The sequence below is a fragment of the Simochromis diagramma genome, unplaced genomic scaffold (assembly GCF_900408965.1).
Source record: "Simochromis diagramma unplaced genomic scaffold, fSimDia1.1 OVJJ01000427.1, whole genome shotgun sequence".
NCBI classification, from domain to species: domain Eukaryota; kingdom Metazoa; phylum Chordata; class Actinopteri; order Cichliformes; family Cichlidae; genus Simochromis; species Simochromis diagramma.
The window spans coordinates 196,826-212,851 of record NW_024387218.1 but is presented as its reverse complement, the minus strand read 5'-3'; the positions used below and the strand labels follow the sequence as shown (position 1 = coordinate 212,851).

General features: G+C 49.4%; 1 protein-coding gene and 1 long non-coding RNA gene across 2 annotated transcripts; both read right to left on the bottom strand.

The window, feature by feature from the left end:
• Positions 1-5,904: 5,904 nt before the first annotated feature.
• LOC120746541 lies at positions 5,905-8,310 on the bottom strand. Its single transcript, XM_040051967.1, has 2 exons — positions 8,292-8,310; positions 5,905-8,260 (listed from the first exon to the last, which is right to left on the bottom strand). The coding sequence occupies exon 2, from the start codon at positions 7,726-7,728 to the stop codon at positions 6,034-6,036; it is 1,695 nt and encodes a 564-aa protein (XP_039907901.1). The 5' UTR covers positions 7,729-8,260; positions 8,292-8,310; the 3' UTR covers positions 5,905-6,033.
• A 6,195-nt stretch (positions 8,311-14,505) lies between these two features.
• On the bottom strand, positions 14,506-15,796 carry LOC120746542. Its single transcript, XR_005698875.1, has 2 exons — positions 15,603-15,796; positions 14,506-14,783 (listed from the first exon to the last, which is right to left on the bottom strand). It is a non-coding gene; the product is annotated as an uncharacterized LOC120746542 (long non-coding RNA).
• Between the last annotated feature and the right edge of the window lie 230 nt (positions 15,797-16,026).

The window sequence follows — 16,026 nt, the reverse complement described above, 5'->3', positions numbered from 1 at the left end:
GAGACAAAACCGCTCGATCGGCACGCTTCACAAACGCCGCATTGTCAAACAGGACTGTGCTCTCCTCAAAACGAGCGCATTCTTCACACGATAATTCTCTGGTCTCGTATGGATCCGCAAAGTTGTGAAGTCGCACGATGCGCCCGCGGTCATCCGCCACGGTGTGGGTGCTGCGGGCCGTTCTCGCTTCGTACAGCAGCAATCCGTCGCTAGAGAGCACGGAGCTAGACGAGCGTATGTGTTTGCTGACATAGTCATCGTATAACATTCTGCATCTAGTTAGAAACCTCGCCATCCAGATGGGATCTAGCTTAGGGAACACGGTGTTATTTGGTCCAAACAAATGTGACAACTCTTCGTCGACAAGCTGTAGCTTGCCTCGCTTAAGGCACGTGTACACATATGTTATGTATTTATCATGCATACGAGGCGGCCGTTTGTGGGGTCTGCCGTTGTGAACGATCACAGAGTTGCGTTTCCTGTCGTCCGGCAGGTTATCGCTACCATCATGACCGAACCCGGCGTCTCCGCTTCTCTTTGGAAGCGACATGCTTATTTCGACTACTCCGGGTCGCTGCGACCCTTGCTGTCTAATGCAATTGATGCTGTGTTTCATAAATACAAATTGGCGGTTGAGGAAACTGCAATGTCAATAACAGACGGACAATCGCCGGAATGCGAAGAGTCTATGGCATTTAGCAACCAAGGGTCTGTTCATGATGTTGATGTTGATGATGATTATGATTGTGAAGACGATGATGATATGAGTTCAGCTGAATCACACGGGCAGCCAAACGTAAGTGGACCTTTTCTCAATTTTGACGACAGCGACAGCGACGTAACCATGACCATTTCGCCATCCGAACTGCATCATCAGCCGGACAAAAGTGTGGATCGGGACGTTGAGATCGTGTGGCAGCCTGCTAAGTGGCCACCAGCCAATTTACATAACACCTCTAGCTACCACAGAGAGCGCAAGTCAAACGACGAGGTAGCATGCCACCGGTGTAAGGCCTACGATGCTCACTGCAAATCATCGGCTGAAAGGTACAGGAGGACGTTAGACAACTACACGAAAACCGTATCAGAACTCATGGCAGGTTTCAAGAAAGTCTTGGAGCGATACCCCGAGCTCAAAGTAGACTGTAGCGATGAGCGTCTGTACTACATGGTGCAGGCGGCCTTAGGTCGCAATAACCTAGTCCGAGAAATGGTACGCTTATCCGCGACGAGAGCTGCCTGCTCGCCAAAGTCCTACGGCGAGTCTACGACGGCTGACATCGCCGCGGTACACGATGCCCTGAACATCTGCTACAACGACGCAGATGCGCTCAGGTTGATATTAGACAGATACGCTGATCTGTATGTGCGATACATACAAGTTTGGCGCGAAATGTGCGCGAAGGTGTCCAAAGACATCACGGTGATGGAACTGTTGAATTACACCGAGGGAAGACCCGGTGTTGAACACGGAGAACCCTGGTGTGAAGCCAGAGCGTACATACGCCGCATAATCGACAGGTCGAAGCGCCTGGCGCCGCGCTCTGTGGCTGATTACTGCGCTGAGAAACTGAACGCTCTGAACCTAAAATTGGCACGCGTTCCCCGGGACCAGGGTGTTCACAAAGAGGATCTCGAAGTACTGCTGGAACACATGCGACAGAGACTGGACCTGGATGCGAAACAATGCGCCTCGGATTCTCACATGTCTGACCTGTACTTGGACGTTCGGAGCGACCTCGCGGTACTAGACACGTTAGTTGGTGTGGGATCGCTCTCTGCCAAGACGCTGTTACACGAGAGGCATTTGCTCGTGTGTCAGATACGCAAATTGGTGAAAACTCAGGGTTGCGTTCAGTTCCACTGACCGAAATGCCGCAGTGGAAATGTACCCTGTGAGTGGAAGTGCAAGCGGTACTGGAGATCACGTTACCGTCATGTACTAATAACCCCTCTGTTGTATATGTGATTGTTTAAGGCAATGATATCATGGACAATCAGTGTGACTACTTGGTGTTGGATATACCTAAAGGGCCAAAGGATGATGATGATGATGATGATTATGTGGCTTGTGAACTATGCAAAGAACCGATACGACAAGGGTTTTACGAATGGAAAGGTGGGGCGATATGTGTGTCGTTGGACCAAGCCACAGCCGGAGCCATGGTACCGTACGTAGATGCGGGGATCAGCGAGTACGCTTCTGGTGAGGCCGTGGCGAAGTCATCCACGGTCGTGTGGTACGTGGCGAACAGCACTGTGGTTGAATTGCGAGGGGACATACATCTACAAGACATACCACCCAACGGCACCTGGTTGTCATCGCCCGAGGAATGCTTGCGTTCGATTCTACGGCTAAGGGGCGCGTATTTGGCCTGCATCGCTCTGCCCGAGCTTAACAGAATAGTGATAGAGCAAAAGAACGACGACGGATTGCTAGGCTTGACTCGCGACTGCTTGGTGGACACTGACACTTTATCCTGGGCCGTGGATTTGTTCGGTGCGTTTGCATGCGATGCCATGCTGGCTCCTGTGCTGCATGTGATCTTGCGATCGAGCTGGGTGAAGGAACGCAAGGATACACTGGACACTAACAACGCTCTCAAGTTAGGTTGGGCTCAAGAATTCTACGACTACAAATGCGTTGCCAAAGACGCCCGAGGATGCCAGATGTTCACGCATCTGCGTGATTGTGGAGACGCATGCGGCAACGAGCACACGGCGATCACACGCCTCGTGCTCCGCTCAATGAGACTGTCGGGTTACACGCCTTGGTCCGCTGTGCATGCTGTCCGCGTAGCAGAGGTTGCTATAGCGAAGGTAAAGTGTCGACAGTGCAGAGCTCGTCTTCTGGCCTCCTGTGCGTTTCTAATAGAGTGTGCCGCCGTAGAAGCGTCTGGGGAAGGTGATTGGCTTGTGAGAAACGAAGCCGTGATAGAATTATGTTGGATTCTGTACGGCGTAAACTTTGGAGAGTGCCCCGGGTCCAATGATGAAAACTTAAAAAACTGGGCCCTGGCTACGGTGGCGCATTCCGTGAAATACCACGTATACAAGCCTCGAGAGCAACAGGACGCAGAGGCCCTGGTGGTTATGTTCGCAAATGACCACGTATCTACAACAGCACACAAGATGTCCGATGAATCGCCACCGCCGCCGCTGCCCAGTCAAACATACAAACCCGACCACGAGCTCGAGAATAAAATACACGCAAACGCTAGATACTCCACTGGCGAGAAGCTCTCGCGTCGCACAGATAAAGTAACGGAAGAGTTATACGCCGGCATATCCACTGCAGTGGATGTGATGGACATGGCTCCGATTGCCATGGAAGCCAGAGCGCAAGACCCGGAGGACGTGACTTTAGCCATTCTGTTGTGTTTCCCCAGAGTCGCGGAAAACGCGATAGATCAACTGACGTTCGAGCCGCCTGGGAGAAAATGCTACACGACGGAGTCGTGGCCCGTGTTTGTGAATTCCACCAGGGCTTGTTACCAGTTATTTAGAGCGCTGGCCATTCCGGTCGCCCCGAGCCCGGCGTACTTACTTGAACTGTTGGCCAGGGGCTGGAGAGGCCTACCCGAACGCACGCTGCAACAGTTCCTGCCCATGACAGCAGGCCCGTGTTGGCACGTGGATCGCAAACACTACGATGTTTACTTCTTAGGTCCACTGGGGAATCTCGTGTCGTTGGGTGTGATGACGGAGAGCGACAGAGGGGCGATCGTCGAAGCGCTTCACCGCGGACTCGTGCCCTGCTTTGCAGGTCGAGGCGACAGCTCGTGCGATCGCCTCTTGAGCTCGACTTTAACGCTGAGCTTTGCCGCGTGCGGGGTCACGGCGCTGTCTCGGTCTAGCCAGGCCGTCGCCTCGGCTCTTACATGCGACTTGGTGTGCGTTACTTCGGGAGGACTGTTATATTTCGCGGCTTGGTATCTCATGGTGTATCTATCGGCTATATACGCTCACCCGACGTTACGGAGCAAGTTGTTACAGTCGGGGTCCGACGCCGACAAGTGCCTGTGTCGCACGTTTGACATTTCCGACGCGGCCGACTCAGTCGTGGAGTACAGAAGCGGGGAAATGTCAAAGGCCACGCGCTTGGTGTTTCGGGACATGCTCGCCGAACACACCCGCCTCAGACTGGTGCAGCTTTACGTGCCCGAGATGCTGACACAGCTGCCTTACGTACGTCGCACGGCCCTGCTACCGGGAAACGTGAAGATGGCTATAGAAAGCAGAGACCGTTGGTTCGCCGAACATCACGCTCGAGCCAGTCGACGCGAGGCCGATGCTAATACGGGGCCTAAGTTCGAGTACCTGGGTAACATAGCGTACGGTCTTCACAGCAGCATTAAGGGCAAACTGAGCGCAGACACAATGAGACCCGTGGCGACGTCGCTGGTGGATGGCACCGTCCGAGATTTTGATTTGTGGTGCGATTCGCTATTCGTGTACAGTACGGACCACGGTGACACAGAAGAATCGCTCCGTGGCACACTGGAGGACGGTGACACTACTTTCACGGATGTTGCAGAATCAGTCGACGAGCGTCTCGTGTCGACACCGGACAAGCCGATCGACGAGACGACAAATTCAAATACAACCACCGGTGAGGAGACTACACGTCAACCCGATGCTGACGTCGAGGTGGACATGTTGACACTGGGTGTAGCTAACCTTAGTGTGTCCCAGGGCGTCGTACCAAGACAACACTGTGTATGCAAGGGACTTGTGGTCGACAGCGTCGAGAATCTGGGGTTTGACGAGGAGGACACGTTCTTGGCGAAGCTGGCCCATGCGAACGATGAGCAGTACACAGTAAATGACGATCCCGTGATAAACAATCCCTGTATGACAAACATAGGTCCGACATCATACAGTGTACGGGGGTCCAAGGACCACCACGACGTGAATGCCGACAACATTTATCCATGGTTGATACAAGCGTTATGGGTGCTCACGACTAAACGGTCCCATGCTACTAGCGAGCCCAGGACACCAGAAACGCTCTCAGTTATGGTACATTTGATAGTGAAAAGACTCCCAAGTCAACCCAGTACGCTTTCGGTGTGCAACAATATTGTGCAACTGCGTGAAATCTGCGACAAAGAGCGTGAGTTTGTCCCTATAACGGCTATAGTCGGAGGTATGTTTGGGCTGAACATCCAAGTGATCGCGCACGGAAGCGAATACAACGTGTTCAATCCGCACTATGTAAACCGGCCCCATGGTGCGTTGCATTTGACCCAGCGCGGTTGGTGTGTCATCAGCGATCGACCTACACCACGGGGATCGATACCCGTGGGTGACACCTTGAAGGAATATCTTCGCTTGAATGACATTGCAGTGACACCGGTGAAAGGTGAAGGGTACTGTGGATTTCACACCGCTTCGGTGTTATTGGACCGGGGGCGAGAATGTTCATTTGAGGCACGAGATATATTGGTACGAAAAACGGCGGCTCATATCTTTGCGCAAAGAGCTAAGAACTGAGAATTTACAGTGTACCTTAATGACAATAAAGTCGATGGTGAAAACGCTTTGTACACTCTGCTTATGACACCGGAGAGATGGCTTTCGGTGGAAGAAGTACATTTCATCTTATTAGCCCACGGGAAAAACTCTCTGTGCATAACAAAGAACTCATACCCTCTGTACAGCGATGAACATGTTTATTTCCACATTGACAATAATCATTTCCAACCTATTATTAGGGCAACAATGCCCTGAGCGGTCCTTGAATGTACAATGTAAAAAAAAAAAACCAAGCACTCTTAGACATACAGCAAATGTAATCTCATGTGTGTATAATAAAGAACCCTCGCCCTCTGTACAGAGACGAACATGATGTTTTTTTTTCACATTGACAAGAATAAAATTCACTTGTGGATATATATAGTAAATGAAACCCAGTGCAGGAGGGACTAGCTGTGGCACTCATTAAAGCATTAAAGCAAACACACAGGCGTGCACGCACATAAATTGGAATTCATATATACATGTACTGGTCAAAGTGAACAGGGAGACGAATCAGCCGTCGTAATAAACACTGTTACATGTGTTCATGTAGTCAACATCACGGTTCAATGCATGCGCGTATCTCTGATTGTTCTCAGTGTCAGGGACGGGCGATGCGGGTTGGGGAGGTTGCTCTGTTTCGAGAGATCGTGGTGTTTGTGGTAGCGACACGGCATCTGCTCTCTGGCGGGATGCTCGTGCTTGTGACACGGCTGGGGTCGGTATAGAAATTGACCCGCGGGGGGCTGTGCTCTTGGATGGTCTTGGCGCAGGAAGCGGTCTTTGAGCAGGAGCGGTTTCGTTGGGCTCACGTGCAGGAATCCTCGGTGTGGTCGAAGAACGACGCCGTGTGGTCGAAGAAGGATGTTGTTTATTTTGTGATGAACGTTGTGGGATCAACGTAGGCAGTGGCAGAGCGTCCGCTGTCTGTATCGGTTTGACTATTATGACCTTGTTCCACTTGACGTACTGATTGTGTATTTGCACATGAAACGGCGCAAACGGTGCAGACTGGCAGTTTGCCGTCGGTACAGTGAAAGGTTGATATGTTTCACATTCACCCAGGAGAGACAATATGTCCTCGTGCCGCACGTCTTGCTGTGTTAACTGCTCATACATACTATAGAAAACCTCTATGTCGCCATCGGGAACGTCGTCTTCGTAATCGTTGTGGTAGTCGGGCAGGTTTTCCCACTGAGGTACAAATCGGTCGAGGTCTAACGTACTAAGCGTGTCGGTGATGGCACGCACACCACCCGGCACTGGCGCAATGGGACTGTCAAAGTCCTCTTTCGCGTTCTTGCGCGCGTGGACCTGCGAAATCAGTTTGGACGTGATGTGATCGAGCAGACATGCCAGCAAATCCACTTTGAAGCGCGCGCCGTCTCTCCATATCCTACCAGGGTGTAGTCTCAACAGGGGAAATCCGAGTATACTCATTGTCAGGATTTGTGCTTTGATAAGACAAGTGGTGACGTGGTACGCCAGCGTACACTTTTGGCTGTCGGTCATATTTGCCAATCCGTCCGGACTCCCTAAATTCCATTCGCCCACATGCTCCCCGACAAAGGCCCCGGTGACGCCTGTGTCCGTGAAGGGCATCTTCATGAGGTGCAAGGCGAATGTCCTTGCCACAAACGGGTGTATCTGCAACCGCGTGTGCATGTCCAGTACAGTCTCCAATAACTCTGCGTCTTCGGAGAAAATCCTGTGGATCAAAAGCCCGGCGATGTTCTGTGCGGTCAGTACGTGGCCCAAGTACAAGGCTTCTGTGCTCTTGATGTCGAGAATGGTATCTATTCTCATGCCGAGCGGGAATTCGTTGACGTGTAGACACACGTAGCGAAACCCCCGCTCGGGTGGCTTCGATAGATCTACTGCGTAGTATTCCCTAGCGCCCGTCTTGCAGTTTATTGTCACCGATGGTATATCCGATCGTGTGTAGGGGAAGTCCTTCAGACGGGTAAATTTTCTCGTCAGTCTAGAACATACGTATATGCCCATAATGTAGTTCGAGTTGATATCCTCGACAGCTCTTCTGTAAACATCGGACGCCTGCTGAGCGTTGGCATCGCAACCGTGCGTGCAAACGACTTTCTCTAAGCCCACGGTGGGGTTGGTTTGAGGCGTGTCGGGGGTTTTCCTTAGCATTAGCTTAGTGGCATAGCCTTTGTGTTTCTGGATCTCGAAGGCTGTCGTGAAAGCCATTGTGAAGTAGGGCGAGTGTGTCGTCCCGTAGCGTGCATCGTTCAGGTGACTGTACTGCACTCCGTTAGACCTCCATTTTGGCACTTTACCTAAGAACCTCAGATCGGCTTCGGTTACAGCACGCAGTACTTCTGGCTCGTCCGATGTGTATTCGCTTGGGTACAGGACACTGTCAGGTAGTTCGATCGCCGATGCGTCGTCTGTCGGCAGTGGATTTCTTCGGGCGCGCCGACATGTTAGTCTACCCGGCTGTCGTGCACTGTCACCCGCTCACAGGGCTCTCGAGTCGGACGTCATGTACGGCCTGGGTTGGCTGGTCTCCATGACTCGGACCCGCTGGCGTGTCATCGCAACCACCCATCTGCTCACACTGTGGCGCCACCGTTTGCTTCTTGTGTTTGTCTGTGTTACTCAAAGCCAATATGTCACAGTCTTCGCCATTTCTAACATGCATTTTGTCGGCCGCTACATTGGGAAACAAGCCCGAGATCATGGTGTCGACATCAAAAGAGGCTACATCGTAGGGGTCTACCTCGGAGAAGTCTCGCCTCCGAGGGGTCTACCTCCTCGCCGTCTACCTCCATGTTCAGCATTGGAGCAACGATGTCGTAGGAATGATTTGTGGCGTTGTGCAGCATCAGCGCGGAAGCGTCTATAGCAGGGCTGCTCAATTGATCAAATTTTAATCACGATTACGATCTGGGCTTTCAACGATCATTAAAAATGACTGAGCCGATTATTAGCCCCTCCCTTATGCTTTACTCTCGCGCTCCTCCGTCTGGCAAATCAAACGCACCTCTGCATTTCGAACACGCGTCACAACAATTAAGAGGACCCGAGCTAAGATATTTGGAGAGGAGAGTGACTGCCGTTGGTTGAAAAGAGAGATAAAAAAAAAACTTGGTGGTGTGGAAACATTATGGGTTCAGTCAGACGTGGATCAAGTAGACACAGTGTGTAAACTTTGCTACAGTGTCGTAGCTGCACCACAGAGCAACACTGCAACGTTCACTAAACATAGATGTTTGCATTTTTCATTTATTTTTTATATTGCAAACATTTGCACTGTTATCAGTATTTGCACACTATTTTATATTATTTTTTGACAATCTTTAAAGTCATTATTCAATACATTGTTATTGTTAAATACATATCGTCAAATAATCGAGATCTCAATTTCAGTGAAAATAATTGTGATTATCATTTTTGCCATAATCGAGCAGCCCTAGTCTATAGTATCGAGATCCTCGACGGGTGCCATCAGCGGATATCCAGCGTTTAAATCATCGACGTCCGCCAGCGAGGTCCCAGTGTTGAACAAGCGGCTGTCGAATGGAAAGCTGATGGAATGGCATGGCTCACTCGGGACAACGTTGTCCCCTATACTTGGAAATGTGATGTTGTGGGTGACGTCGTTATGGGGAAAGTTCATTAGCTCTATGATGATGGGCTCATCGGTGTGCATTTCAACATAAGACATTTTAGGTCGAGCGCTGCCGTCGTCCTGCGGATCGCTGCCGCTGTCAGGAGCCAAGGGCCTCTTACCGGGTCCGTGGTAGGCATTATCACTAGCTTGGCTACAACGGAATTCATGTCGGCGCATTATCATGTCGTTGGGCATAGACACACACATAGCGTTCACTGTGAGTGCACTTGTCAGTCCTCTGAAACATTCTGGCACTCTTGTGCCAGGCCTGTGGATCGCCGCGGTGAGAGATCCTTCAGATGGCACGGTTTGCTTCGGTGGTATCTCGATGACGGTGACGCGGACAGGTTCGGTCAGGCCGATCTCCGACAGCCGATCTCTCATAACGCTGTCGTCCGTCACGCTGTCGCCCAGCCAGACATAGCCTCTGTCCACTTGCGACACGCATCGGACGCCAAACGATTCGGGTTGCAACGCGTCCCAAGTGCTCAGATCACGGAAGTCTTCTTTGCACAAGAGTAAGAACTGCGACTCGATAGTATGGGCACTGTCCGACGCGTCACTACTCCACCAACCGTCCACTGCACTCTCAACATCGCCGGTGAGGGGTAGCAATACCTGCACCATTATCCCACAACAGGCCTTCCTCAGGCTCGTCTCGTCCGCCGCACTGTTTACTGCCCTGTACATCTTACTCATACAGACATAGGGTAATAAAGACACGACGTCCCACGTGTGCGTGTTCACTAGCAACGTCTTGATCAAGTCTCGGTGGGTAGCATACAGTTGCCTGGGAGGCACTGTGTTTTTCTCGTACATATCCCTGAAGCAGCCCAACACGCCCGCGGCAACCCTGTGCCTGGTCACGGGTAGAATGGGATTGCCGTCATAGCGTTCCCGCGTCAGCCACGACTCGAGAGGAATCCAGATCTCGTGTAATGATACAATTGCACGCAGCGACAGCACGGTGCAGTCCACAGACTCCTCCAACACCAGCGAGTCCAGCCTGGGGGCGAGCGGTTTGCAACACGGCAGCGACAGACCTAAGGACTCCCAATCTGTGGTGTTGTACGTTGTCACAGCGGCGTCCAAGACTGTATCGATGTGAAGCTTAGGCACGGGTGTCTGTAGCGAATACACGACAGAGTTGTTATTTGCACGTGCAACGCTTTGTAATGTCGGAGACGTACATAGCGGAGCGTTGTACGCGTCGTCCTCGCACCACACGTCGCGGCATATGCACGCCCTCTTGACAAACGAGTAGAGGGGCTGCAAATTTGTCGTGTACAGGGTTCCACGTGCCGTGGGTTGTGGTGTTGGGTATTTCAAGATAATAAGGGATCTTGAGATTAAGTACCTTAGAGCTTTGTCGGTTCGTGTATCTCCACCACAGCTTTAGGAAAGTGATATCCTTATTCTGTCTATCGTGAAAGGTCAATGGCGTCTCTCTGTGCCTGTACTTGTTGTAGATGACAAGCACCAGTTCCTGCCTGCTCACCTGATCGCTGTGTAACACGTGTCGTTTGTTCTTCACCGACCCCAGAAACAACATCACAAAATATGGCGTGTGGTACACAGCTAAGTGTTCCAAGTGTTTCAGAGACAACTGTTCCAAATCCGACATCTCACACCATGGTCCTCCGTTCTCGACCCCGTAGGCGACGGTTCCGTCGGCGCTCGGAGCCATTGTCACGCCATTGCACAATGCGCATCGATTGTCAGTGGCTACCCCGGAAAAAAACACACTCAATTTAAGTTGACATTGTTGAGTGCGACACGGTGTGTCTTTATGAATGTAGCAGAAATCACGATACTGTCCATGGTCATGGCCGCTGACTGCGGCGATGTATGACTCCTGGTAATAGTACAGATGGTTGAGAGCACCTTGGGTCGTTTCGAAAGTCACGTCGTTGTGCAAGGCTCCAGAATGCAGCGCTTTGGCAATGCGCTTCCACTCTGCATACACCATAATCCTGTTGAGCCATGACACTGTCCTGAAATACAAAGCATGAAACAGTACGGACTAGATGATAGTGTGCTTTATAAATAGTGTATAGTGCTACCCCAGTCTTTGCCTGATGGTGTACTACCTCAGTCTTTGCCTGATGGTAGCCCCAGCAGTGGCAATTTATTCACACACACACACACACACATTTCCAAACGAAGGAGACAACGTAGAGTATCGCACAATACGACGATCAAAGCCTGAACATGTTAAGTGAAGTGTCTGCGTCTGGTACAGTGTGGCACAACATCATCTCGTACTGAGCGTTCTCCCAGTGGTAATACAGTGTGTGCTGAACGGCAAGGCCTTGACAGTCAGCGGCGTCTGTTTTGAGTGTCCATTCGATCAAGTCTGCCTTCATCTCATCTGTTATGTTCACGTCTGCGTATCTATCACCACAAGTGTAAGGCGTTGGATGGCACGTACCTATTGAGGGTAACGTGTACCAGACGTCGAGCGGTTTACCTTGACAAGGCGAGCCCATCCTGCTTCTAGGGCCCGTAACATGGCCGATTGCGGCCGTAGCTGCGGCTAAATCGCCGGTGAAATGTGTGTGTGTGAAAAACGACATGCCGGCGCGAGGAGGCTGCGGTAAAACGCCGGTGAATGTGTCCATGTCCACTAGTATGTACCGGACTCCGAGAGTTTCGGCAGTGTAGTCTACCATCTGCACGTCCGAGGGCAATTCGTTGGAGTGGCCAAAGAGCCAACTCAACACTTTGCATTCTGTGTTCTGTACATCGCCGTTGTGGTTAGACCATAAGATGGCTTTCATGCCTTTGATCCTGGGTATGGCGTGGACGCATCTCGTTCTGGTGTCGAACGCCGAACTGGAGGTCCGCTGCAGCAGTACGTGTACGCTGTGAGCAAAGTTGAACCTGTGATCTGGACACGGGGCCACCGACATCATTTCAGTCAGACGGAAGCCTTCCGCCCCGGGGACGTAGACCATGTCATCTATCACAGGCATGGGCTCCAGCGACAGTGCTTTGAATAGAGCACAGCAAAGCCCTCGGTTCGCCATCGAAAATGCTTCGTTTTCTGCGACTCGGGTTCCAGAAGAGCTGCTGAGAGATTGCGAGACGAAACGCAAAGACGCACTGGTCAGGTCTGTGTGCAAAGCTACGAACTTGTACAGGCGCGTATCTACGACGAGCTACAAAGACACGCGGAGCGGCCGACTGGGTAAACCCGGACACAAAAAACACAACAGCAATGACTCGAAGTGCCTAGTGTGTCAGGTGACCTTGGTGAAAAGCAGCAAAGACAGACACAGAGCAGGCGTCAAGCTTCGGTGTCCCTGCAACGTGCGAGTTTGCAGCATGTGTTTAGGAGGCAATCCTACATGGTACTTAAGTCAGCCGCACTTCACGTCGTGTGAGGTCATGTCGCGCTTTGTGTGCGGGATATGCTCGACCTTTCAGGATGCTGTGGAAAAAGTGTGCTGTCTTTGGCTCTGTGCTGGGTGCTCGGCCGGGCGTAGCGCGGGCGAGCCTTGTGTCAAATGTTCACGAGAGACTACACGCGGCAAGCGTCGTGAAATGTGCACCTTGTGGCCAAAGACAAGATCTGCGGCGGACTGCCCGGCGGATGACACGCGGCTCGTTTGCGATGTGAAGAAAGTGGACCGTTACAGACAGGAGATCAGACATCGTGTACTGCGCAAAGTGTCGCAAAGCAGACACATTTCTCCATCTGACATCAAGGTATTGTTTCGTGACGCACACGCCGCGTCCGAGCCGTGCCCGTGCGATTCCACTCAGGGATCGGCTCTGTGCACAAGCTGCACTCCGGTGCTGACCATAATGGAACTGCTGGCTAAGAACCCCAAGCCCCTGATGGCGTCTCTCGCAGAGAGAGCTATACCGGGTAGAGCCCTCGTTCGACACACGTACAATAGAGACCTGTTACTGCAAATGTTAAACGATCAACGTTTGCCACTTTTGTTCAAACGCACATAACTGCAAAGGCATGCTGGTCAGCGCAGCCGACTGGAAACGCCGGCCGCTGAGAGCATTGATATCGCCTCAAGCGTACGCCGACGTCGCGAGGCGTGACAACGACACCGCAAACACATACGGAGCAAGCCCTACGGCTTGCATATTGTGTTTGCTGTTCAACCAGTCGAGCTCTGTGTCACGCATGCTGAGCTCAGAATCACTGTACCTAGCCCTCCTGCTTTCCTTTAATAAAACTCACACCCTTCACCCTGGGGACCGTTTTCGGCCACGCCCCAAAAAATGCTATAAAAAGATTATATATTCATATTTTTTTCCACTTTAAATTAGCCAATCTTTTAAAACTACTTCTCCCTGAAATATTCATGTAAAGTTTTAATTATATTTCGGGGGTTTTAACCCTTTTAATCGCAGTTTAATTACATGAGCGCACCGTTTTTTTAGCCCCAAAAAACAAAAAAACTAAATATTTTCCAAAAAAAACATTTGAAGTAATATTTCACTTTTATTATAATTAGGCCTTTGGATGGTCCAAAGATTCGCACCAACATTCGTTTTGATCCAGCATTATTTTTAATGCAGGGGCAAATTAAAAAAAAAAACTCACACCCTTCTCCCTAGGGACCGTTTTCTGCCACGCCCCAAAAAGTGCTATAAAAAGATTATATATTCATATTTTTTTCCACTTTAAATTAGCCAGTCTTTTAAAACTACTTCTCCCTGAAATATTCATATCAAGTTTTAATTATATTTCGGGGGTTTTAATGCTTTTAATCGCAGTTTAATTACATGAGCGCACCGTTTTTTTAGCCCCAAAAAACAAAAAAACTAAATATTTTCCAAAAAAAACATTTGAAGTAATATTTCACTTTTATTATAATTAGGCCTTTGGATGGTCCAAAGATTCGCACCAACATTCGTTTTGATCCAGCATTATTTTTAATGCAGGGGCAAATTTAAAAAAAAAACTCACACCCTTCTCCCTAGGGACCGTTTTCTGCCACGCCCCAAAAGTGCTATAAAAAGATTATATATTCATATTTTTTTCCACTTTAAATTAGCCAATCTTTTAAAACTACTTCTCCCTGAAATATTCATATAAAGTTTTAATTATATTTCGGGGGTTTTAATGCTTTAAATCCCAGTTTCTTTACATGAACGCACCGTTTTTAGCCAAAAAAAATAAAAACTTAAATATTTTCCATAAAATACATTTGAAGTAATATTTGATTATTGTTATAATTAGGCCTTTAGATGGGTCAAAGATTGGCTCCAACATTCGTTTTGATCCAGCATTATTTCTTTGCAGAACCATAGTAAATTATAATAAAACGGTATACTATGTTTTTAGTTTTCACATACTAAGTGCTTATTACCTCGTTGTTTTCTAAAATAAAATTACAAAAATATGTTAATAACAATACAAGATCACTTTGAACCAGAAAAATATTTATTTGAGAAGGATGAACATGAACAGTTATGTTGGGAATCAAGGAAGAATATGATTTCCGCAGCCTCCAGAGCGGGCTGCCTGGAGCGGTCTGCCTCCAGCTGGCAGCCTCCAGCCGGCTGCTTCCAGCGGGCTGCAGCGGTGGTCCCGGTGTCGTTCCGCGGTGACTGTTCAGGGCCAATTTGTTTCCCCAGTGTCGGGAGCACAGGCTGGGATCTAAATCACGCACAAACAGTATTCCACAATTTTTATTTTTAGTTACAAACACATTCTTTTTATGACGTTTTACGCCTGAAACGTTGGAGGGCTTAGTTATTTATACAGAAAAGTTACAGCAGAATATAAATAATTATCAGGCAAAATAGCCTTCGTTTATTACAATAATTCCGTCCGAACGTGAGAATAGTCAACATAAAATGTTTTCTTACCCTCAAATCGAATAATAAACAAACCAACAACAGATAACTCGCTGCGTCACGATGACGCGTCACGATGACGCAAGTTCTTTGTTTGGTCCACATGTCACATGTTCGATGCAAGAGCAATAAATCTGTAGTTTTCTTTTCTAACACTCAACTTGCATGGTACTGCAACAATAGAAGTTGTTCATAAAACCAGAACAAAGCATAACTCGCTCATATCGCATCACATCGTGTTGTCATGTTTTGTAGCGGTAGCGGAAGCTACCCGGACAGTAGCTGCCGCTACATGACCGTGTCTGATCCCACGGGCAATCTATCGTTTTCTTTTGTAAGCCTCTTTGCCTTGCCACCCAAACTGAGTGGCAATGTAACCATACTAATTTTTAAAATAACGAAACATGAGTATTTCCCCGCATTATCCCGATGCAGGGGGGAAGAGCGTATTTTGCCATCCGCCAGGAGCTAACGGCTCTAAGCTGATAGCGTCGCAAACGCGATCGCGGATCATTGTCTGCGAGTGACCAAAATACTTTAAAATATCGCCCTGTTACTGTCTCATCCATCTCCTTTTCGCTCCCAATGTTATAATGAGTGGCAAAGGTGCCTTTTTTACCGTTAAATTTGCGTGCCAGTGTGCCATACGCGCTGCGGTACGAGCCCTCCCGTCGTCCAAAATAACTACTTCCGGGGTACAGCTGGATTTCCCAAACACAGGTTATGATTTTTTTGTCATAATAAAGTTAATTTGGCTTTGGTTCCAGCTTTTATATTTATTGTTTTTGTATTGCATATTGGCCTAATAGAAAAGACGGGTGGTAACCGCGCCCGTGTTGTGTGCGTGTGTGTCTCCTTCCCTTCCGCCCCCTCCCCTCCCTCTCTCTCCCTTCTGTTCTTCTCTTCTCTCGCTCTCCTCTCTCTCTCTTTTGTGTTGCGCCCTCCCGCCTTCTCTTTCTTTTTCCTTCTTCTCTCTTCTCCCTTTTTTCTTTTGTTGCTGTCTATTTTTTTTTCTTTTTTTCGGTTCTATTCACTCCTTTTTT

What these genes read in the sequence shown, in the direction of transcription:
- LOC120746541 (XM_040051967.1), bottom strand. Translation starts at nt 7,728, where the DNA reads ATGGCTTTCACGACAGCCTTCGAGATCCAGAAACACAAAGGCTATGCC.